Here is a 23,718-nt window from a genome sequence, read left to right on the forward strand (position 1 = left end):
TTAGTCGGCTGTTAGAGCCAGCAAAGAGTGCTTTACTATTTTTAGGTAGTGGAATTACTTTAGCTTCCTTCCACACCTGTGGACACACGCACTCCTTTAGGCTTTGGTTAAAGACATGGCAAATAGGCCTGGCAATACAATCTGCTACCATTCTCAATAGTTTCCCATCTAGGCTGTCTATACCTGGTAGCTTATCATTATTGATGGATAACAATAATTTTTTCACCTCTTCCACACAAACTTGACCAAACTCAAAACAGCAATCCTTCTTTTACTTATTATTAATTATTTTCAATACACAAAATATGATGGTTTACTGTTCAATGATATCATTTCACTTCTCAGTTTGTCCACTTTGCCAGTGAAATAGTAATTGAAATGATTGGCTATATCAAAAGGTTTTGTTATAAATGACCCATCAACCTCAATGAACGATGGAGATAAATTATATTTTAGGCAAGGTGCTCCAAAGTCTTTTCCCATTGTTTTTCATGTACTTCAGTCACACAATTTCTCAATTGACAGTATGTGAACCAATCAGCTGAGCAGTGTGACTTGTTTGCCACCTTTTTTGCATAATTTAATTGAACCATACACTTTTTCAATTCATCATCGATCCAGGGGGCTCAAACGGTTCTCACAGTCCGTTTCTTAACAGGTGCATGTTTGTCATCAATTGGCAAGAATAATTTTACAAATACTCCAAGTGCTGCATCTGGATTCTCCTCCTTATACACTTCAGAACAACATACATTTTTTACATCTTCAACAAAACAGTCTCGAGAAAACATATTGTATGATATCTTATACATAACTTTAGGCCCTGCCTTTGGTACTTTGGCTTTCCTTGTTATTGCCACAATGTTATGGTCACTACAGCCAATGGGAACTGATATTGCTTTGCTGCAAAGCTCAGCAGAATTAGTGAAGATACGATCAATACAAGTGGATGTCACAGATCCAACACTATTGGTATACACTGCAGTTGGTTGAGTGATAACCTGGGTCATGTTACAGGCATTAGTCACAGTAAGAAGGTTCCTCTTGAGAGGAGAACTAGATGATAACCAGACAATGTTCAGGTTACCAAGAAAATAAATATATTTGTTAGCATTAGAGACCTTATCTAACATCACACACATATTCTACAGATACTAACAGTTTGCCTATAGCAGCATACTAAAAAAAGAGTATGGTTATGTGTCACAGCATCATCGGACAGAGCTTGTTGTCATTGCAGGCAATCTCAACGCTGTGCGTTACAGGGAAGACATCCTCCTCCCTCATGTGGTACCCTTCCTGCAGGCTCATCCTGACATGACCCTCCAGCATGACAATGCCACCAGCCATACTGCTCGTTCTGTGCGTGATTTCTGCAAGACAGGAATGTCAGTGTTCTGCCATGGCCAGCGAAGAGCCCGGATATCAATCCCATTGAGCACGTCTGGTCCCTGTTGGATCGAAGGGTGAGGGCTAGGGCCATTCCCCCCAGAAATGTCAGGGAACTTGCAGGTGCCTTGGTGGAAGAGTGGGGTAACATCTCACAGCAAGAACTGGCAAATCTGGTGCAGTCCTTGAGGAGGAGATGCACTGCAGTACTTAATGCAGCTGGTGGCCACACCAGATACTAATGTTATTTTTGATTTTGACCCCCCACCCCCTTTGTTCAGGGACACATTATTCCATTTCTGTTAGTCACATGTCTATGGAACTTGTCCAGTTTATGTCTCAGTTGTTGAATCTTGTTATGTTCACACAAATATTTACGCATGTTAAGTTTGCTGAAAATAAACGCAGTTGACAGTGAGAGGACGTTTCTTTTTTTGCTGAGCTAATATTTGATATATTGACTGTTGATATTGTGAACCTATATTATATATTTGTACCTCTTGTTTCAGGAAGTGATGTCACTGAGCACTGCCGATATATACTGTATATAGGACCTTCCACCCCACCTGGGACGTTGATGCCTAATGAAGACCTGAAACGTTGTATCAATAAAATCTCCTGGGAGCATGAACAGCAGTGTGCCGCATTTTATTTTTATCTTTCACGAGTTCACCTATAACTCCAGCACCTGCAAGAAATGACCTGGACGTGCCTATGTTCTTCAGCTTTTGTACACTAAGAAAAAAGCCATTCTGGTTCTTAGTGAGCAGACTTACACAGTGATTAAAAAGCCCTTACCAGACAAGTGTTGTTGCAGCAAGGTCCATCAGCACAATGTGCACCATTAGCTAGGGAACACTTCTTGCAGCACTCCTTGTAGCACTCCTACAACACAGACGACACCACCAGTCTGACACTGTATTCGAATAATATAACTGTGATGTAAATAGAATAATATTGCATCGTAACTCACGGATCTAGCTCCGCAGTCACACTCCTCTCCCACCTCGATGTATCCATTCCCACACTCTGTGGATTCAAACAGCTGCCAAAGCAAACACAATCAGAGGGTTATTATGGTCTTTTTATTACTGGTTATATACAGTATCTGTCTTTGATTTTCTGCTGTATGACAACCACAACATGAACTATTCTCGTCTGACTCACCTTGTTTGGCCTGTTAAAAAGACAGGATCCACCGCCTTTCAGCAGGAATTCCTTGTAGTCTGAGATGCTGCATTTGGAGAACATCCGGGGATGCTGGACCCTGGAGGTTAAGGGATACATCCACCTTTAACATCCAGCTTTTAAACCCCCTAGAGTCTATTGATGCATCGGTTCGTCAATCTAAGTAACATAACACAAAAATCCCCATCAAAATCTGTCAGTTTAAGCTAAAGATATCATTTTTTTGCATGGGCTGCGTCTCAATTCATCACATCCGCCAATGGCGTCCTTCTGCATCTGTGGTGGAAAGTGTCAGAGCTACAGCGCTGTCTGTCAGACCAGGTGAGATCCCGAAAATCGATCTTCTCACGAAAACATCTGTAGCACTCGAACGGTTTGGTCAACAATGTATTATGACCTTTCTATAGAAAGGGGACGTAGGGCGACACGYTGGTGTTTTCCGTTTTGCTCTACGGCTCCCACAAGTGTCACGGGACTCGTCTGAAGGTAACCCATACAAATGAATGGGAAGTACGGAGGTAGTTTTGTGCCAGCAAAAATAAGTGGTTACATAAGTGCAAAACTATTTTTTGTACAATTCCTGAGCTTTTTTATATCTCATAGATATAGGACAGAAACTTCAAAATATTATTCCTTATGATTTATTTTTTGACTGTCTTTTTTGTCATTTATGAATGTGTTATTCAATGCATTTCTATGGGCTATAGTAGGCCAAATGTAATATTTTATAAAATTATTTTGGTTTATTTTTCAGACCTAATCCCAATTGAGATGTTGTGGCAGGACTTGAAACGATCAGTCCATGCTTGAAAACCCGCAAATGTCGCTGAGTTAAAGCAGTTCTGCATGCAACAGTGGGTCAAAATTCCTCCACAGCAATGTGAGAGACTGATCAACAACTACAGGAAGCATTTGGTTATAGTCATTCCAGTTAAAGGTGGCACAACCAGTTACTGAGTGTAAAAGAGCAATTACTTTTCCACACATGTTCATTGGGTGTTGCATAACTTTGTTTATGAAATAAATGAAGTAAGTATGTACAGTAATTGTTATGTTATTTGATCACTCAGGTTCCCTTTATCTAATATTAGGTTTTGGTTGAAGATCTGATTACATTCAGTATCAACAATAGGTTCCCGGAACTGTAAATGATCCATGGTATGACTTAAAAACAATTCCATGAGTCAGCTTAGAGCAAGAGGCTGTATGAGCAGTCAATCACGTCAGGTGACGCACTCTGAGCCAGTGTGCCTAAAGAGCCGCTGTCAACAACACAAGCATGACGCCAGGGCACCTTTCACATGCTAATGCTGGTCATGACCCAGGAGAGACTCAGCTGAGCTGCAGCTCTGCACACCCTGTCATTACGCGAAGGGAGAGCCATACCCTGCTATCATGGAGAGGGGCTGGGGGACTGGGGGATAGAAGCTCGTTATTGCACATTACCGTCACACAAATCCACGGAAAGAATCTATTCTCTCTCCTAATCGAACCTTTAATTATAACATCTGCTTCATGGTGTTATACTCTGTCTCTGTGTGTGTGTGTGTGTGTGTGTGTGTGTGTGTGTGTGTGTGTGTGTGTGTGTGTGTGTGTGTGTGTGTGTGTGTGTGTGTGTGTGTGTGTGTGTGTGTGTGTGTGTGTGTGTGTGTGTGTGTGTGTGTGTGTGTGTGTGTGTGTGTGTGTGTGTGTGTGTGTGTGTGGTGCGTGCGTGCGTGCGTGCGTGCGTGCGTGCGTGCGTGCGTGCGTGCGTGCGTGCGTGCGTTTGAGAGAGAAAGACATAGAGACAGACACAGAAACAGAGAGAGAAAGTGAGAATAACAGTTGAGCAGTAGAACATTACCCAGTATCCTCCATGATGCAGCCCACCCAGGAGTCAGCACAGCCACATTCCTCTGTGAAAGAACAACACACAACATGGCTATCATACAAAGAAATTGGTACAAACATACACTACTGTTCAAAAGTTTGGGGTCACTTAGAAATGTCCTTGTTTTTGAAAGAAAAGCACATTTTTTGCCCATTAAAATAACATCAGATTGATCAGAAATATAGTGTAGGCATTGTTAATGTTGTAAATGACTATTGTAGCCGGAAACGACAGATTTTTTATGGAATATCTACATATGCGTACAGATGCCCATTATCAGCAACCATCACTCCTGTGTTCCAATGGCACGTTGTGTTAGCTAATCCAAGTTTATCATTTAAAAAGGCTAATTGATCAGTCTCAACGTCAACAGTGAAGAGGCGACTCCGSGATGCTGTCCTTCTAGGCAGAGTTCCTCTGTCCAGTGTCTGTGTTCTTTGGCCCATCTTAATCTTTTCTTTTTATTGGCCAGTCTGAGATATGTATTTTTCTTTGCAACTCTGCCTGGAAGCCCAGCATCCCGGAGTCGCCTCTTCACTGTTGACGTTGAGACTGGCTGCCAGTTGAGGACTTGTGAGGCGTCTGTTTCCCAAACTAGACACTCTAAAATGTACTTGTCCTCTTGCTCAGTTGTGCACCGGGGCCTCCCATTCCTCTTTCTATTCTGGTTAGAGCCAGTTTGCGCTGTTCTATGAAGGGAGTAGTACACAGCGTTGTACAAGATCTTCAGTTTTTTGGCAATTTCTCGCATGGAATAGCCTTCATTTCTCAGAACAAGAATAGACTGACGAGTTTCAGAAGAAAGTGCTTCGTTTCTGGCCATTTTGAGCCTGTAATCAAACCCACAAATGCTGATGCTCCAGATACTCAACTAGTCTAAAAAAGGCCAGTTGTATTGCTTCTTTAATCAGGACAACCGTTTTCAGCTGTGCTAACATAATTGCAAAAGGGTTTTCTAATGATCAATTAGCCTTTTAAAATTATAAACTTGGATTAGCTAACACAACATGTCATTGGAACACAGGAGTGATGGTTGCTGATAATGGGCCTCTGTACGCCTATGTAGATATTCCATTTTTTATTTTTATAAATCTGCCGTTTCCAGCTACAATAGTCATTTACAACATTAACAATGTCTACACTGTATTTCTGATCAATTTGATGTTATTTTAATGGACAAAAAAAATTATTATCTTTCAAAAACAAGGACATTTTCTAAGTGACCCCAAACTTTTGAACGGTAGTGTATGTGCCTAAAATGTTTTAAGCTGTTCCTTAAATAGTGTCTGTCTGTAAGGCAGAAATTAATGTGCAGTGATGAATGGGAGCCAGTCTCTGTACTTCTCTTGGCGGCTGGATCCCACTGGATGCCTAGGTTCTGTGCCAAGCTCTGGGAGAGTGATGAAGCCATGGTCCACGTGGTGCCATACTGRAGGTACAGCAAATCAGCAGTTACTCGTCTGCTCTGCTGTAATCAAACAGTACGATCATGTACATTAGTCAGCACATCTTACCTCGTTGACCCCTACTCCACGGCTCACAGAGCACATGCCCCCGAAGTACGCTGCGCTGCTCCGGCGGTAGTGGAAGGTCACATTGCTGTGCATCAAAGAGACACAGAGTAACTATCAAACAGACAGGTAGACGGACAAGTGAGAGGTATTCAGCTGCCCTTGGAAGACAAATGGAAYTAGATGGAAATGTTTTGCTTTATTGCTAAAGCCAAAGTATTAGGGCCTAGTCCTCTGACATGCTCTAATATTCTGGGAAGCCATAAGGACTCAGTGTGTAAGATATACTAATGGCAGTCTGGCGAGTAGCAGCATGGGTTGGCCCCGAGGGACAGAGAGGAGAGGGCACTTACGTGAAGAGGTGCACAGAGTCAGCGTGCTGCTTGATGCTCTGCGCCCGGTACTTAGAGAAATCTTTCAGCATGTCCAGTGGCTTCACACTGATGGGAATGTGGTCCTTGTCCGTCCATATCTCCACGGCAACCAGAACAACCCGTGTGTGCAGGTGCTCCTTAAAGACCTGTCATCGGCGCATGATGGGTAGTGGGAGGACACAGAGAAAGAGAAAAAGAGCGCGAGAGAGAGAGAAATGACAGCACAGGGACAGGAGAAGAACACTGGGTGTGAATGATCATCTGTACTGTCTGAGGACAGACATGYGACAGGGGACAAAGCACACTGGGAGCAGGGAGAGACAAGGGACTGTTATTGCACATCACGGCTACACAGAGCAACAACAAACACCGTAGTGATACAGTACAAAATCTGAATAGCACAGACACGAGTATGGGGCCGACTCAGGGTACAGGAGATGTACAGTGTGATACATGAGGAAGTGGTCATTACTGGGTTCTACCTCTAGGGGCTCTCTAATAACATGTTGAACAACTTTTCTCAATAGACATACGCATAACGTGATATACACCACTGGGGGCTGCTGAGGGGAGGACGGCTCATTATAATGGCTGGAACGGAGCAAATGGAATGGCATCAAACCATGTGTTTGATGTATTTGATACCATTCCGCTGATTCCGCTCCAGTCATTACCACAAGCCCGTCCTCCCCAATTAAGGTGCCACCAACCTCCTGTGCTGGACGCATACACATAAACGTTTAGGTATTCCTGTACTTTGCAAAAAACACAATCATTGATTCAACTATGATTACACTGAAAATATACCTCAAGGTACACAAACATATCAACAGCCAGTAAAGTATCAGAGTTTAGCCTTATTCTGGATGTTCTGGTGGGCACCCTGATACATATACCAGAAAAAGGAAATAGAGGACTGAATATTTGTAGAGTTTAAAAGAGGCACAAAGTAAAGAATCAGTTCTCAGAGCCAACTGAAGAGGTTACTCACAGCATCCACAAAGTTCACCACTGACTTGGCAAAGTTCCTGGTGTGCTGCTTGGCCTTGTGTCGCTTATACTGCACCCCACACAAAAACAATGGCACATAGCTTTGATTAAAAAGGATTATTAAGTGCAATTTGAATAAATACATAAATATACCAATTTTCTCCGACACCATTTTAAAAATGCATAAAATATGCATGTTGTTTTTATYACGGTCCAACAATAGAATAAGACTGGTGTTTTCAAATCTGGACAATGGTTATGTTAGATAGGATATGAATCATGCGTCCACCACATTCAATCGTGTTGCACCCTCTTGTGGGCATAGTTGGTTGAATACTATTTTGAGTCATTCTTACAGTAAAAGACATTGCTGAAATATTTCACACCAGCTCACTCATATTTCCTGTCTTGTGTCTATGTGTTGACTGTTTTGTTTTTTTGAGGGCACATACCATATTGTGGTCACTGACAATCATAATCTCCAAATACTTCATTTCCTCAAAGACATTCCGAGGCATCTGGGAAAAAAACACAGATCAGTTCACTTTCATAACACACAGACATGAAAGATGTATAGAGGAAGACAACAAAAGACAACATGTTGTGTGGTGCTGAGTTGAGTTGCAAATTATGATGTGAGAGATAAACAAAATTAAAAGAGGTCACTTTAAATGATGGACCTATACTGGGAGGCTACGTTGTAACCCAAGGCTACATAACACAATAACTTAACACACTACATAATACAGCAGGAGTGAATGAACTTACAGTAGGTGGAGTGTGTTACAAAATCCTTTTAAGGGACTGATGAGGTCACAGACTTACAGCCCGCTTTTTCCTGCGCTTCAGCCAGGACATGTCATCCAGCTCCGAAAGCAGCTGCTCCTCCTCCACTAGAGAYACATAGAACACATTAAAGGCCCAGTGCAGTCAGAAATGTGATTTGCCTGTATGTTATATATATTTCCACGCTATGAGGTTGGAATAATACTGTGAAATTGTGAAAATTATGATAATGTTATTGAAGTGAAATTTCAGCCTGTTTTGTTGGGATGGAGTTTTGGCCTGCCTGGTGACATCACCAGGCAGTGAATTAGTTAATAGACCAATAAGAAAGAGAGTTCCAAACCTCTCTGCTAATAACAGCTCTTTTTTCTGTTTTCCCCTTCCCACTCAGACCACTCCCAGACAGTCCTAGGAAAATTATTTCTTGAAAAATGGCTCTTTGCTAAGAAGCTATTTTGTTTATTTTTGACAAGTTTAATTGAAAACAGTCATACTGTATAAAAGAAAATCATGACAGTTGTGATGGAAACAGGAAGTTTCGATACAACTGAATAAATAAGGAAAGATAAATAGTTTGTTCGATATGGTGGGATCTTTTTGTGTTGGTACAATTGCGAGAAATGGCGGTGGGAACGCCTTTTTGCACAAATATTGATATAATAACCATCGTATAGAAGTAAACTTGGATCACGCGATGATATAGTGTGTGGTCCTCAGGAAACCATACAGTTGATTAGGCTACAGATGATAGAAGTTGTGATGAACTTCACAGGGAGGTGAAAGTGCAAGGTGATGAGCTTGATGCTCCTTTCCAATAAATATCAACGGTCTTATTCTGTTGAAATGATGATCGATGCTTGACTGCCGCTTGACAAATACAAATATTTTRGCTCGTATCCATAATTATCTCATCATGTAGACTAGCCTACTGTATCTGCGAGCTGTTTGCTAGAGCCCAGGTACCAAGACCAAAGTAGGCACATTTTCTATTTAACACAACAGTTTTTGTGACAATTATCGGTTAGAGTTGAAAATGCGATGGAATCACATTGAACTTTAGATTTTTAACTTCAACTAAAAAGTACATTTTGGGTGCACTACGTCATTTTGCAGTGATTTTTATCTCCAACAAGTCAGTTTGCATGAACATCTGTCGCCAATTGGATGGAAACCTAGCTAGCAAGCTACTTTCAATGTTACCCAGACGGCTGCATTGGACCTTTACCCGGGAAGAGAAACACACCAATGTATAGGGCAAGATACAGCTGCCATAGGAGGGAAACCTGCTGTGTCCTGTGACACAGTCCAGATCTGGGTCAAATACATAGGTCAAATACATTGAAGTATGCGTAGGTCAAATACATATAAAAGACAATTGATTTACCTTGGAGTTTGTTCTTCACTAAGGCGGGCTGCCTTAGTGAAGAACAAGAACAAGAACAAACTCCGCACCTCTCTGATTCAGAGGGGTTGGGTTAAATGCGGAAGACACATTTCAGTTAAAGGCATTGAGTTGTACAACTGACTAGGTATCCCCCTTTCCCTTTCACTCCATTGGTTCCAACCTACTGGGCAAACCAAATCAAGCGCAACACAGCTATTTGAAAGTATGTGTATATGTATTTCACCCAGGTCTAGAGCTGTCATATGGGGAACCTAATGTTAGCGTTAGTAGGAGAGGATAAGAACGGTTTTGGAATGTCAGGTAGACACGCCTTGAGAGTGTTGATGTAAAGTGGTGGAGGCCTCTTGGAGGTTATGCAAGATTCATGATGGCAGAAAGATGCATAACTCATTACCCAGTTCCTCTTGGTCATTGTTCCTCTGGAGGGTGGGCCTCCTGCGCAGTGAGTGGGGTCGTGCAGCTGTATCCTGTGAGGGAAACCATTAACCGTCAGCAAGGGTGTGATAAATGTGGTGGAAACAGGGATCAGGGAACAGGGGTCAAGTTACAAAAGATAGGTCATAACGGGGTAGAGACTGGCTGGCTCGGAGGGCATCGACATTGGTCTGCATGACAAGGGACATGATCACATTTTCACAACTAGTCAACATCAATCAATATTTAAGGTAGACATGTAAAACTCAATACTTTATTAAGCTTACTACATTATCATTATCATTACATTACCATTATTCTTTCCATTTGCATCATGGACCTTGACTGATATACGGTGGCTTCAGAAAGTATTACAGCCATTTATTTTTTCCACATTTTGTTGTGTTACAGCCTGAATTTAAAATGTATTAAATTGAGATTTTGTATCACTGGCCGACACACAATACCCCATAATGTAAAAGTGGAATTATGTTTTTAGAAATGTTTACAAATTAATAAAATATGAAAAAATGAAATTTTTGAAATTCAATGAAATATTGAGTCAATAAGTACTCAACCCCTTTGTTATGGCAAGCCTAAATAAGTTCAGGAATACACATGTGCTTAACAAGTCACATAATAAGTTGTATGGACTCACTATGTGTGCAATAATAGTGTTTAATATGATTTTTGAATGACTACCTCATCTCTGTACCCCACACATATAGTTATCTGTAAGGTCTCTCAGTCGAGCAGTGAATTTCCAACAGATTCAACCACTAAGACCAGGGAGGTTTTCCAATTCCTTGAAAAAAAGCAGACATTGAATATTTCTTTGAGCATGGTGAAGTTATTCATTACACTTCAGATGGTGTATCAATACACCCATTCACTACAAAGATAAAGGTGTCCTTCCTAACTCAGTTGCCAGAAAGGAAGGAAACTGCTCAGGGATTTCAGGCCAGTGGTAACTTTAAAACAGTTACAAAATGTAATACCTGTGATAGGAGAAAACTGGGGATGGATCAACAACATTGTAGTTACCCCACAATACTAACCTAAATGACATAGCGAAAAGAAGGAAGCCTGTAGAGAAAAAAAGATATTCAAAAACATGCATTCTGTTTGGATCAATGCACTAAAGTAATAATGCAAAAAATGTGGCAAAGAAAGGAACTTCATGTACTAAATACATAAATATACTGAATTGTGTTATGGGTATGATAAAAATAAGCAGAATAGAGCWAAGCAGAGGCAAAATCCTAGAGGAAAACCTGGTTCAGTCTGCTTTCCAACAGACACTGGGAGACAAATTCACCTTTCAGCAGGGCATTTACCTAAAACACAAGGCCAAATATATACTGGAGTTGCCTACCAAGACAACATTGAATGTTCCTGTGTGGCCTAGTTACAGTTTTTACTTAAATCGACTTGAAAATCTATGTCAAGACATGAAAATGGCTGTCTAGCAATGGTCAACAATATCGGGCATACAAAAATCTCAGCTCTGTAGATTTTGCTGCGAAGAGACATAATCACTAGATCATTCATTCTGGTATTGCCCCTATGTAGCTTGTTTCTGCTCACAACATTCACTTAAAAAATCACAACATTCACTTAAAATTAACCTTACAAATAGCAGTGTTGGGCGATTTGGAAAACCATAGTCAGTCAATCAATAATATAATAATACTCGTAGGAAATCTTTTCATCTTTAGCTCACAATCTGTGGATACTATGAATTAGAAAGGTTCAACATGTATGTAAAACATCACAGCACAATTGAAAAATACATGGCACATGGAAACCAAAAGAGGGTCTAGGGTGTTAGGTGGGATGGGCTGAGAGTGGCTGAAGGGAGGGATTAAAGAGCTTATGTCGGTAACGTATTATTGTTATGTGATTGCTGTATATAAAAGTACTGTATATGTAAAATATATGTGTAAAATGTATGTCAAATGTATATGTTAAATGTATGTGTAAAATGTATATGTCAAATGTATGTGTAAAATGTATATGTAAAAAGTATATGTAAAATGTATGTATATGTATCAGAACCTGTAAGCACCCCAAAATATATGTGTCCTCCGAAGAGAGGGGATGGTGGATGGGTTAATAATAAAAACAATTATTWAAAAAATACAAATATATATWTTTTTTTATCATTTTTTTTTWATTGTCAACAACCAACTTGAGAGAACTTGAAGAATTTTGAAAAGAATAATGGGCAAATGTACAATCCAGGTGTGCAAAGAACTTCAAGAGCCAGAAAGACTCACAGCTGTAATCACTTATCTATTTCCTGGCCTCTAACTTAAAGTAGAAGTGATTTTTTTTAAACCAACGAGGATTCTAACATGTCTTGACTCAGGGATGTGAATACTTATGTAAATTAGATATTTCTGTATTTCATTGTTTGTTTGTTTTGCAAGAATTTCTAAAAACATGTTTTCACTTTGTCATAATGGGGTATTGTGTGTAGATGGGTGATACTTGTTTTTTATTGAATCAATTTTGAATTCAGGCTGTAACACAACAAAATGTGGAATAAGTCAAGGGGTATGAATACTTCCTGAAGGCACTGTACATTCTATGCTTATATAACTTTTGGAAAAGCTCAATACAGATTAGTGAGGTATAACCATTTCCACACTTGCAGCACTTTGTTATCATTATGTCCTTCACTATTGTAAACCATGGACTTCCTTTAAAAACAAGAACACCCTTGTCAATGGCAAACATACAATCTTTACTAGATAACCTAATGTGCTTTACAGGAAAAAAGGAGGCTTTAGTAACAGRAAAAGTGGCAGAAGCAATCCTAGCAGTAGCACAAGTAGAGGTAGAACAAATAGTATTTGTGTAGCAAAGCTTTTGAAAAACCTAAATATGAGGAAGAACTTACAATTGAGTGAGTCTGTTGCAAAGGCTCAATTAGATACACATAGAGTCCATCATCAAACATTCCGCTGTCAGGTAAAGAGAGAGGGAGCGAGAGGAAAAGTGAAGAGAGAAGACAGTCAATACTAAGTCAATAGCAGCTGTGGAAAGCACCGATATCTAAAAGTATTCCGTGCACGGACTTTTATGTAAAACTGCTGGTGTTCACTTACTGCAGGCCATTGCAGGTAGACAAGGCCACATTAGAGTCATCTTCCCCCCTCACCTGGCCGTGGTAGTAACAGTGCTCACCACCCTGAGGATACACAGAAACAACATTTATACAATACTTATACAACATCACCTACTGTAGAGCAGAGGGCAAATATGAGACATATACTGTACACTCAGTGGCCAGTTTATTAGGTACACACATCTAGCACGGGGTTGCCTCCAGAAAAACATGCAGAACAGCCTCAATTGTTCGGGGCATGGAAACATTGCTCAATTGGTATCAAGGGACCTAACGTGTGCCAGGAAAACATTCCCTACACCAATACCCCACTGCCACCAGCCTGTACCGTTGACACTTGGAAGGATGGGGCCATGAACTTATGCTGCTTACGCCAATTCCTGACTCTGCCATCAGCATGAAGCAACAGGAACCAGGATTTGTTGGTTCCAGGCAATGTTTTTCCACTCCTCAATTGTCCAGTGTTGGTGATCGRGTGCCCAKTGGAYCCGCTTCTTCTTGTTTTTAGCTGATAGGAGTGGAACCCGGTGTGGTCGTCTGCTGCAATAGCCKATCRGTGASAAGGARCAACGAGTTGTGCGTTCTGAGATGCCGTTCCGCACACCACTGTTGTACTGCGCCGTTATTTGCCATTATTTTCACTGTCATCCGTGAAAAGCCAAGGAGGCCGGACGTTTCTGACATACTGGAACTGGCGGGCCTGCTACTGTCAATCATCGCCATGCTCAGTCGCTTAAGTCACTTGTTTTGCCCATTCTAACATTCAATCGAACAGTAACTGAATGCCTCGATGCCTGTCTGCCCYCTTTATATAGCAAGCCACGGCCATGTAACTCACTGTCAGTAGGATCGAACCATTTTCGTGAACGGGGTGGTGCACCTAATAAACTGGCCACTGAGTGTACATACCAACATTACTCCATGGGTTTGGAGTGGAGCTTCCTTCAAAATATTCATCAAACAAATACATACACGGCGTACTTATCACATTCACAGCTGTACCATATGAGTCAATAAATAGCAATGCAACATAACTCAGATGGAGTAGCCTACTTTCAACTAGGCCCAGGGTGTATTTGCTGGATTATTGCAACATTGTCGACTTTGACTGTTTATTCAGTTGGAGAGACTATAAATGTGTGCAATATGTCATCTGCAGCCTGGTTTACGCATTCAGCTCACATTTATAAATAATATCTTTCTGCAGTGTGGGTTGTGGTGGTGGGCCTCAAACTAATGACTGTTCTTCTTCAGACCTCAATGGTCCACATCACTTTCCCTCGCCCTCTCCCTCATCTGTGACTCAGTTATCAACTAGGCCCAGGGTGAGCAGAGGACACTCTCTCTTTCACTCCCACCATCCCACACTGCATAGCTACTGCAGAGCACCAGCGTCTCTAGCTCCCCTGTCACGTGACCTGGGTTCCAGGCAGCCAGGCAGGCAGGAGAGACAGGAGGCTGCAGGGGAGCGGAGTGGAGCTGTGCTGAGTCAGCTAGCTCCACTGTGCCCAGCCCAGCCCCTCTGCCTCAACCTGATTCAGCAACACCAGCAGCAGCAGTACAGTAACTAACACAGGCACACATCAGCCAACTATCACATCTCTAGCCTCTTTTACCTCTCTCTTGCTAGCAGTCTATCCCTCCCTCCTTCCCTCGGTCTTTCTCTTACATCACTAAAACAGATGCAACACTTACACAACATCAGGGTGGATAAGATAAAGTATAGTTGTACTGATGATGGAGCACCATTGACTTGATGAGGTTAGCTAATGGTAATCAATAACAGCAATGTCAGGATACATCAAGACCAAGTCAATAAATAACATCAAAATAGAAATGTCAAAGTACCTCTGTACTATACAAGGCCATTTTATTTATTTTCATGTCTGTGAACCCCAGTGGTCCTGTCAACATAGTAGGATGAATAGTTTGGATGTCTTTAAGCATTTTTCTGCATTTTGCTTTAACTCTCCACTTGTTCTTTGATTGGCCCTAACTAGCCACAGTTAAACAAAACAATACATCCTGTAACAGCTGCAGGCCCTGTACCTTCCACAGGGAACCAATTAGGCTCCTCTGAAAAAAGAGAAAACGAAAAACAGGTACCCAAACAGAGTGTGTGTTCTGACTGGAGATGTTACCTTTGATAGAACAGGTTTACCCTCTTCATAGTGGATCTCCACATAATCCGACGACAACAAGTCACTAGGAAGTAAAAGGAGAAGGGTGTGGGTTAGTGACATGTGTGTCTGTAGTGATGACCTGCTGCCCTAACCGTCTGGCTGTGGTCTGGCCTAGTACTGTGACTTACTTGGCGGGTTAAAGGTGTGTATCCTGTTAAACAGCTACATTCAACAATCACCACAAACCTTAGGTAATCCTCTTCAAAAACCCAACGTCAAATACACCCACATGAACTTAAAATACACCCACACCATCTCACAGTTAAAAAGGTAGCTTAAACGTTGAATACTGTGCAGCTATAAAAAGAGTAGGTAAGATGCTTCAGTTCGAATGAGTAGAGGGAGTGAGGGAAACATTATTTTTGTTAGGCTGCCAGGTGGTTGAGACAGTACAAGAATATGTATAAGATACATACAGTATAATACAGCATAAATACACCAAGCTGCATACTCTGAAAGAGTATGAAAGACAGTCAACACACAGTCGTGACAGACTGCTTCCAAAAAAGGGATAGAGAATCCATCACAAAGCTGTCATTTAGTGAACAAACAAGGAGAAATGCTCTTTTGGAGTTCAAACCAATGACAAATCTATTCTAACCTTTAAACACCATCTAGAGCAAGAGAACATCTAAAACAACTCATAATTTGAAATTGTATCATTATTTCAAAAACAAATACTTTTTCTAAAATGAGTAAGTACATTGATTAGAAAGAACATCCATAAGAGGCAAAGAACATAGAAAAGCAGCCATGACAGGCAAAGAACATAGAAAAGCAGCCATGACAGGCAAAGAACATAGAAAAATAGCCATGACAGGCAAAAGAACATAGAAAGCAGCCATGACAGGCAAAGAACATAGAAAAGCAGCCATGACAGGCAAAGAACATAGAAAAGCAGCCATGACAGGCAAAGAACATAGAAAAATAGCCATGACAGGCAAAGAACATAGAAAAATAGCCATGACAGGCAAAGAACATGAAAAGCAGCCATGACAGGCAAAGACCATAGAAAAATAGCCATGACAGTCAAAGAACATAGAAAAATAGCCATGACAGGCAAAGAACATAGAAAATAGCCATGACAGGCAAAGAACATAGAAAAGCAGCCATGACAGGCAAAGAACATAGAAAAAGCAGCCATGACAGGCAAAGCATAGAAAAGCAGCCATGACAGGTATGACATTGATACAAGTAACTAAGAATATCATATCCCTTTTCAAAATGGTGTCAATGAAGCAAGACATGATAAATGATTGTGTGAGGCTTTTGCTTCACCTTGAGCACCACTGTCCTCCAGGCTGTTCCCACCGTCTGACTCAGCGAGCCATGTCACACCACACCGTTACAACACCTCAATCTGTTAGCTGACGACTGACTTCAAGAGACTGACATTTCTGCCACAATGGCGCTTTTCGGGGTAACCTTGTAGATCTCATTCAAACACCCTCCCCCCTGGACATACAGCACCTTTTTGCTGCAGAAAAGTAGAAAAAAAAATACAAAAGAGTGTCTTTGGAAATGTACTGTACGTGTGTGACATTTTGAAGCGTTGCTCAGCGGTGGGCTGGAAGTGCTGTGCACAGTTGAGTGTAGAGAGAAGAGAGAAAGAGAGAGAGAGAGAGAGAGAGAGAGAGAGAGAGAGAGAGAGAGAGAGAGAGAGAGAGAGAGAGAGAGAGAGAGAGAGAGAGAGAGAGAGAGAGTCAAAGCACCAGTGCAGTGTCTGTGAGAGATTCCTGAGTGAGGGGCTATTTTTAGCTTGACGTATGAGGCAGGGAGAGGAGAGTGTGCCACAGCACTGTGAGTGTGTGTGTGAATGTCTGTGTACGTGAGAGAAAATGTGTGTATGTGTGCGTGCATGCATGTATGTGTGAGACAGAGACAGAGTGTGTGTGTATGTGTGAGTGAGTGAGGAAGAGAGAGAGAGAGAGAGAAAGTGCGTGGAGGGGAGAGAGGGGAGAGTGCGGCATTGCAGAGTGTGGAGGGCTGGAGCAGTGGAACGTGAGTGTACCGAAGTGTGTGTATGTGTGTGTGTAGAGAAGGGAGGCCGGAGAAGTACATGTCGCAATGTGTAATGTGCAGCCAGTGTGTATGAGAGTGTTTATGTGTTTGGGGCCAAGGAGTCCTACCCTGAGGTATTTGAGTCCACAGGAGACTGAGTTACACAATGCAGTGGTAGAGGAGAGGGGAAAGACCAGAAACTGCAGGAGGTTCTGGGGCCTGGCGAAAGACCAGCTCCAGCCCAAATCCCCCAATGACACATGATGCTATCATTGCTATAGCCCTGGCACATGGAAATAATCAGTCTGCGCCTAATTGAATAGTGATGCTCTGGGAAAGGGAGGACAAGACATACTGTACTGCAGCCCAGACCACTGCATGACTGAATCAGCCCCAGATCAATGCTAATTAAAACACAGAGATATTATGAGACCAGTAGATACTCAATCTAGACCTACATTAAACCATCTGCATATAGGTTTTCCATGAAAACTATATCGGTTTTGACATTGAAATGACAATAAAACACAGTTCACTGTTAAAGGGATACCTTGGGATTTGGGAAGTTGCTAACTAGCGCTAGCACAATTGCTAAATAGTGTTAGTGCAAGTCTAAGGGTATCTGCTGCTAGCAGATACCCTTAGACTTCCAGTTATTGTGCTAACGGCTAGCAGATACCCATAGACTTCCAGTCATTGCGCTAATGGCTAGCAGATACCCATAGACTTCCAGTCATTGCGCTAATGGTAGTTAGCATTGGCTCGCAAAACTACCTTCAACTTCCTTCATACTGGACAGAGATACATAAAATGGCATCCACAAGTTCATCTGACTCTGGGGAAGTAGAAAAATCCTGAAGTATCCCTTTAAAAATAGTCAACTCTATTATGCTGAAAATATGTTCTCCAGGTGCAGAAGTAAGAGGAACAGCGAGCAGTACAAGTTGCACCCATTGGCAGGTTGCAGACCTATCTATATTTAGATCAGCATTCTCACAGCTACAACAGTGAGCAGAATTCATCCTACCCATAGACACAGACTAAAAAGACCTGCACCAAAAAGTCACACTCACATAATACTTATTGTGTAATTATTGTCTGATCAAAAACACATTTTCTCTTGATTAAATGCTATTGTTCAAAGCCTGACTGTTGGGACTGAGAGTAACAGGAAAACTAGTTTGTGTTGTGAGGCCAGGAGATGGTTAAGTTATCAGGTCAGGGACAGGGCACCGACCCCTCATGCTTCCTGCTGTAGTTTATTGTGTGTGTGTGTATCATCCCATCTCCTCTGACAGCATTGGTCACCATGACCACTTCCCCCATCTCTACTACCTTCCTACACATGGTCACCAAACCACACTACCTTCAAAGGTCAATGGCTGCCAAGAGTCTCCATGCTTCCCCATACCTATATTCACTTGAAAAGACAATGCATTTGCCAGGCTCTTATTTGAGTGTTCATTTAGCTTTAGGATATTATAATCAGCCCACAACATAATGTATGTTCACGGTCATAGGAGCTAATGTTCTTCATYTGACAGCTCTGAGAAGACTGATGGTGAACACAACATGAGGTCTACCATTGATGAGACACACAGGCAGTCTCTGCCAAGAGGACCTGTTCAATCACCATAGCAAAGACTCATGAGGCCCTGCATTAACCTGACCAATAGTACACCTCATTACTAGTGAGGAAAATCACCTACAACTACCTTGGAATCATGGGGACCTGTCACTTTGATTTAAAGATGACCCATCCAGCCCAACATGGTGCTCTCCGTATCAATGAGTCTAGCACGGTGGCCCTGCAGAACGTGGCTACTGTTGTGACCATGACCTTGATAACAGAAATTGTAGTTGGATGTGTTCCACACACTGGATCTGGATGAAAATGGAAGACTGTTCAGAAAATTACTCCTTATGTTTATATAAAATGACCTCTCTGCTGTACACCATGAAATAACAAGAGCTGGGCAACACCCAAATGCATATATCCATCACTGTTAGCTAATACCCACGCCTATTTCAGAAGCTAAAAGATCCGCCTGCTAACCAAACCGTATTGAGTAAGAGAAGCAAGGTATGAAGTAGACAAAAACACTTACTTGTTTAACGTTAGGTCCAGTACAAATCTGGAGCCAAAGGCCTCTAACTGGAAACTGGCTTGAGCAAGGTGGACTGCCTGTGGGAGAGAGAATGTTAACAACATCACAGGTCCTTGTTTTCAGTTTTTATCAGGCTGTTTTCTTTTCTAATTGTAGGTTTATTGGGAGAATGGATGCCATTGGTAAGGGTAATGGTAAGACTAGTGATACCACTATAAAAATCACATGTATTATTATTATTATTATTATTAATAGTTATATAATTATAATCTTATTTCTATGGTTATTTAATAGAGAAATTGTAACTGTAATGACTGTAAGGAATGCCATGCCAACTTCACTGCCGAGCCAAGTTAAGAAACTCCCCTGCATATCAAGTAAAATAGGGCAATGCCCTCATAACATGAGAGAGGAGGGGAGGATAGAGCGAGACAATGCTCTCATTGATGATTCCTTCTATCATTTAAATCAAACTATACCCATTCATCCGTTTACTTTATCCAGTGTGCCAACATGGACAAGTGTACTGCCATTGGCAAGCATAACCACCACTGCACTCCAATAGGTTCAGGGGCGGCAGGTAGCCTAGTGGTTAGAGCGTTGAGCCACTAACCGAAAGGTTGCTGGATGAAATCCCTGAGCTGACAAGGTAAAAATATGTTGTTCTGCCCCTGAGCATGGCAGTTAACCCACTGTTCCCCGGGTGCTGAAGACATGGATGTTGATTAAGGCAGCTCTCTCTGATTCAGAGGGGTTAAATGCGGAAGATGCATTCAGTTCCACAACTGACTAGGTATCCCCCTTTCCCCAATAGGATAACAATCCCAAGTTCTGACCAAAAGTCTTACCTGATCATGACCCTCTGTGGCCTGGTTCCTAGCCCGGGTGTCCAGGTCATGGTAAGTGCTCTCTGAGTCCTCGTTCAGGTAGTAGATGAGCCGAGAGGGGTAGGTGATCACATGCTCAGCCGCATGGTGACTTGTGTTGTCTGTGGCCGCTGCTGCAGTTGCCTCTCGCTCCAACAATAATGACACTGCGTCCCTCTCAACCACCTCATTCTCTCCTCCTTGAGAAACTGCAGAAGAGAAGATACCACACGAGCATGACAGTCAGTCTATACTCTGCATAGCCCCAACATAAGGAAGCCTGTCAATCATAATCTAATCATGTAAACAATTGCTGCTACTGCAGGAAGTGATTATGACTTCACCATTCCTCCAGGACACAATTGAGAGAGTTAAGTGTATAATGTTGTGTATGTGTACCATTAGAGTATTGCAGTAAACTATGACATTCCTTTTTCAAGGTCTACCTAAAAATAATGATATGGGGATTCCCATAAACAATTAAATACAAATGTACATAAACTCAAAATAGTGTTAAATTGCATTACAAACATCTATATTTGAAATATAAATTGAATATGACCGACTGGGTAGGCTTCTTCATGTTGTTATGTTGAATATTATTCTACTAATGAAAATAGAACAGTTCAATTCATAATTAAATTAGCGCTTAATATAATAAAGGAGTGCCTTGTTAAGGTCAACGTTAAGGTAAACTGCAACAGCAAGTTTATAAAGGTGTTTTGATCTTTGAGGTACTAATAATTAGACACAATTATACAGCTAAAACGAGTTCATCTTAAACATTTGTCTCGGGTTAATTTAGCTATACTTCATGTTCATAAACCTGAACAAAAGATGCTGAGGTGCTTTCGTCTGCCCCCTCTCTCACCGTCACTTAAAAGGGCTCGGCATATTAAATTGTCCTCCGGACACAGACAGATCCGTCCCAAAATAGAAACGGCATAGCGAGAAAAACCAACATATCTATCATAAATATCAGATAATGACACAAAGAAGCATGCGAGTTATTAAATGTAACTGATACCGTTATGAAGGGACAGGATTGGGCTAAGAATATGCAGTACATACCAATTGCCGCTATGGATGGATGGAGCCAGGACGCAAGAATGCTCACGAGCAAATTTGCCAGAAATATCAAATGCATGATTCATATTTGATATCTGAAATATCTTTATATCAACACGTCAACGCAGTAATTAGCTGGCGGCCCATTATTGCAGGGAAGATGTCGTTTACGGGTAATTCTTCATGTATCCAGTCAGTGGGGGAGAGGACTCCTGCAGCAACGGGCGGGGGGGGGCGAATGGAAGGCGGTGGCCAGCCACTCGAATTCAACGAGCAGACTCCTCCTGATTCTGCATCCGCGCAAGTGCCGAGTCTACCACAATTCAACACAAGTCCACCCTTTGCCCGCGCGCACATAGCACAGGCTCGTGCATGAGCCTTAAAGTAGCCTACATGCAGGTGATTTTCAGAGAGAAGAGAGCCCGGGTCATCTGCTTAAACTGCATCACATCCGTGCTGCAATTATGTACTCTGTCTATAGTGTATGAGGTCATACCTATTCTGATTCACACTCTATTTTACATGGTCCAAAGTAAATGGTGAGCAGTTTTATGATATGGTGGCCTATGTATTTAGCCTACGTATTTTGAAGGCTGATGAGTATTTTACTGTATTCTGCACCACAGTGTTTATCTCGGTCTAAACTCAAATTGGTAAGCATCATAACAGTTGGAGAGCTATTTTGATGGGAATTATTTAATTGTTTTGTTAATCATCTTGGCTTTCCTTTAAAAAAATGTTCATATTTTAGTCATTTAGCAGATCCTCTCCAGAGCAACTTATAGGAGCAATTGGGGTTAAGTGCCTTGCTCAAGGGCACGTCAACAGATTTTTCACCTAGTCGGCTCGGCAATTCAAACCAGCAACCTTTTGGTAACTGGCCCAATAGGCTACCTGCTTGACCGAAGTCTATAGACCAGCATTTCCAAAACTCAGTCCTCGGGACTCCAAGGGGTGCCCGCTTTGTTTTTTGCCCTAACACTACACAGTTGGTTCAAATGATCAAAGCTTGATGATTAGTTGATTATTTTAATCAGCTGTGTAGTGATCGGGCAAAAACCAAAATGTCCATACCTTGGGGTCCATCGGGCCTAGTTTTGGAAACCCTGCTATAGACTAACCTAAATGGGGTACACTGTAATAAATTACTCTTTGGATCAACCTAAAAATAACTACATCAACTGGTTGCAAGTAAATGAGTTAGGCATTCTCAATTTTTTTTTATGACATTAGTTGAAACTAGATATATGATTCAATGCCTGTTCAACTGTTATATTTGATTATTAACTAATCTATATTTCAAGTTGCAACCTATGTCAACTTACTTTGGTTAAACCTAATAAATAGCATACATACAATATACTGRACAATATATTGTATACAACCAGTTATACAGTAGTTAATTTTACACTTCAGAATTACCCATCCACATTTCTTAAATTAGGTTACAAGTAATTAAATACATTTGCTGTTAATCAAGATATTATGTTAGTTCCATAACATGAAATATTGACTCCAAACACTTTCTTTAAATTATATTTCCACATTAACTTGTTACAATACTGTAACCAAATGGTGACCATCTCATCAATAGTAACCTTTCCATGATCTTTAGTATTACAATACACAAATATAAACTGAACTTATAAACAAGAATAAAACAGAGCACATTTTCTGGAATGACATTCACTCTCACGGGTGGCCAAAAATAACAAACTTAAAGCCCGCCCCCCATAGACCACGCCTCCAACTCTTATGATAGGCTGCCATCGCTAAATTGCACCCACCATATGCAATGCGAATGCAGATGAGGCGTTTCATTCAATTCAAAAAATCACATTGATCTTTCAAATTCTTTATTTGATTTCAGACAAATAGAATAAAATAGGTTGACCTGAGCAAAGCTTAATTTTGGATCATACCAATCAGACAAATTACTTCAGATGAAAAAGTGCCATCCCAACTAGGATCAGTCTTGGGCAATTCTGTGTGATACAGATAGGATCTATATCACATAAAGATCACACAAAATTGCCCAAGACAGATCCTAGTTACTATCGGAGCTAGTGGGAGAGTATGTCTGCTTCAATAAGGCTGCGTTGCTGTCATTTAAATATTTGATAAAGCTTTGCGTATCCTTTGCATAACACATGGCACCTCCAGATTTCATGTCCATCACGCTCTTTTAAGCAGTAAATAAAATCCACACAGAGAGCTGCACTTCAATCATGATTTTAATGTAGTGCCCAGTATGTCCAGTTCAAATAATGTATCCAACCGTGTTTAATTACATAGGGTGAGAAATACTTAAATGGTCACATTCATTGCTTTACTTTATCCCTATGAGGGGTTGCTCTTACAACTAGTGTATGAAGGTAGGCCCTACCCTCTTTTTACAAATACCCTTAAATGTAGGCATTTTAGAGGGCACC

At 41.3% G+C, this 23,718-nt stretch overlaps 1 protein-coding gene across 6 annotated transcripts in view; it reads right to left on the minus strand.

The window, feature by feature from the left end:
- Nucleotides 1-21,646, minus strand: part of LOC111975605 (disintegrin and metalloproteinase domain-containing protein 23) — a 35,724-nt gene extending 14,078 nt beyond the window's left edge. For 4 of the 6 annotated variants that reach the window (XR_002878857.2, XR_002878856.2, XM_024004050.2 and 1 more), the window contains exons 1-17: nt 21,290-21,644; nt 20,201-20,427; nt 19,353-19,429; nt 15,202-15,265; nt 13,041-13,123; nt 12,833-12,896; nt 9,908-9,980; nt 8,148-8,215; nt 7,775-7,840; nt 7,324-7,392; nt 6,312-6,478; nt 5,962-6,046; nt 5,789-5,876; nt 4,421-4,472; nt 2,557-2,656; nt 2,363-2,434; nt 2,188-2,274 (exon numbers count right to left, since the gene is read on the minus strand). Coding sequence is in view for 4 of the 6 variants with exons in the window: in XM_024004050.2 (XP_023859818.1) it covers nt 2,188-2,274; nt 2,363-2,434; nt 2,557-2,656; nt 4,421-4,472; nt 5,789-5,876; nt 5,962-6,046; nt 6,312-6,478; nt 7,324-7,392; nt 7,775-7,840; nt 8,148-8,215; nt 9,908-9,980; nt 12,833-12,896; nt 13,041-13,123; nt 15,202-15,265; nt 19,353-19,429; nt 20,201-20,427; nt 21,290-21,365 (1,518 nt within the window). In the remaining 2 variants the exon portion in view is untranslated. Of the gene's footprint in view, nt 1-2,187; nt 2,275-2,362; nt 2,435-2,556; nt 2,657-4,420; nt 4,473-5,788; nt 5,877-5,961; nt 6,047-6,311; nt 6,479-7,323; nt 7,393-7,774; nt 7,841-8,147; nt 8,216-9,907; nt 9,981-12,832; nt 12,897-13,040; nt 13,124-15,201; nt 15,266-19,352; nt 19,430-20,200; nt 20,428-21,289 lie in introns of all 6 variants that reach the window. The other 2 variants (XM_024004025.1, XM_024004016.1) reach the window with 2 other exon arrangements.
- Nucleotides 21,647-23,718: the final 2,072 nt, after the last annotated feature.

This window comes from Salvelinus sp. IW2-2015, linkage group LG2 (assembly GCF_002910315.2).
Source record: "Salvelinus sp. IW2-2015 linkage group LG2, ASM291031v2, whole genome shotgun sequence".
Lineage (NCBI taxonomy): Eukaryota > Metazoa > Chordata > Actinopteri > Salmoniformes > Salmonidae > Salvelinus > Salvelinus sp. IW2-2015.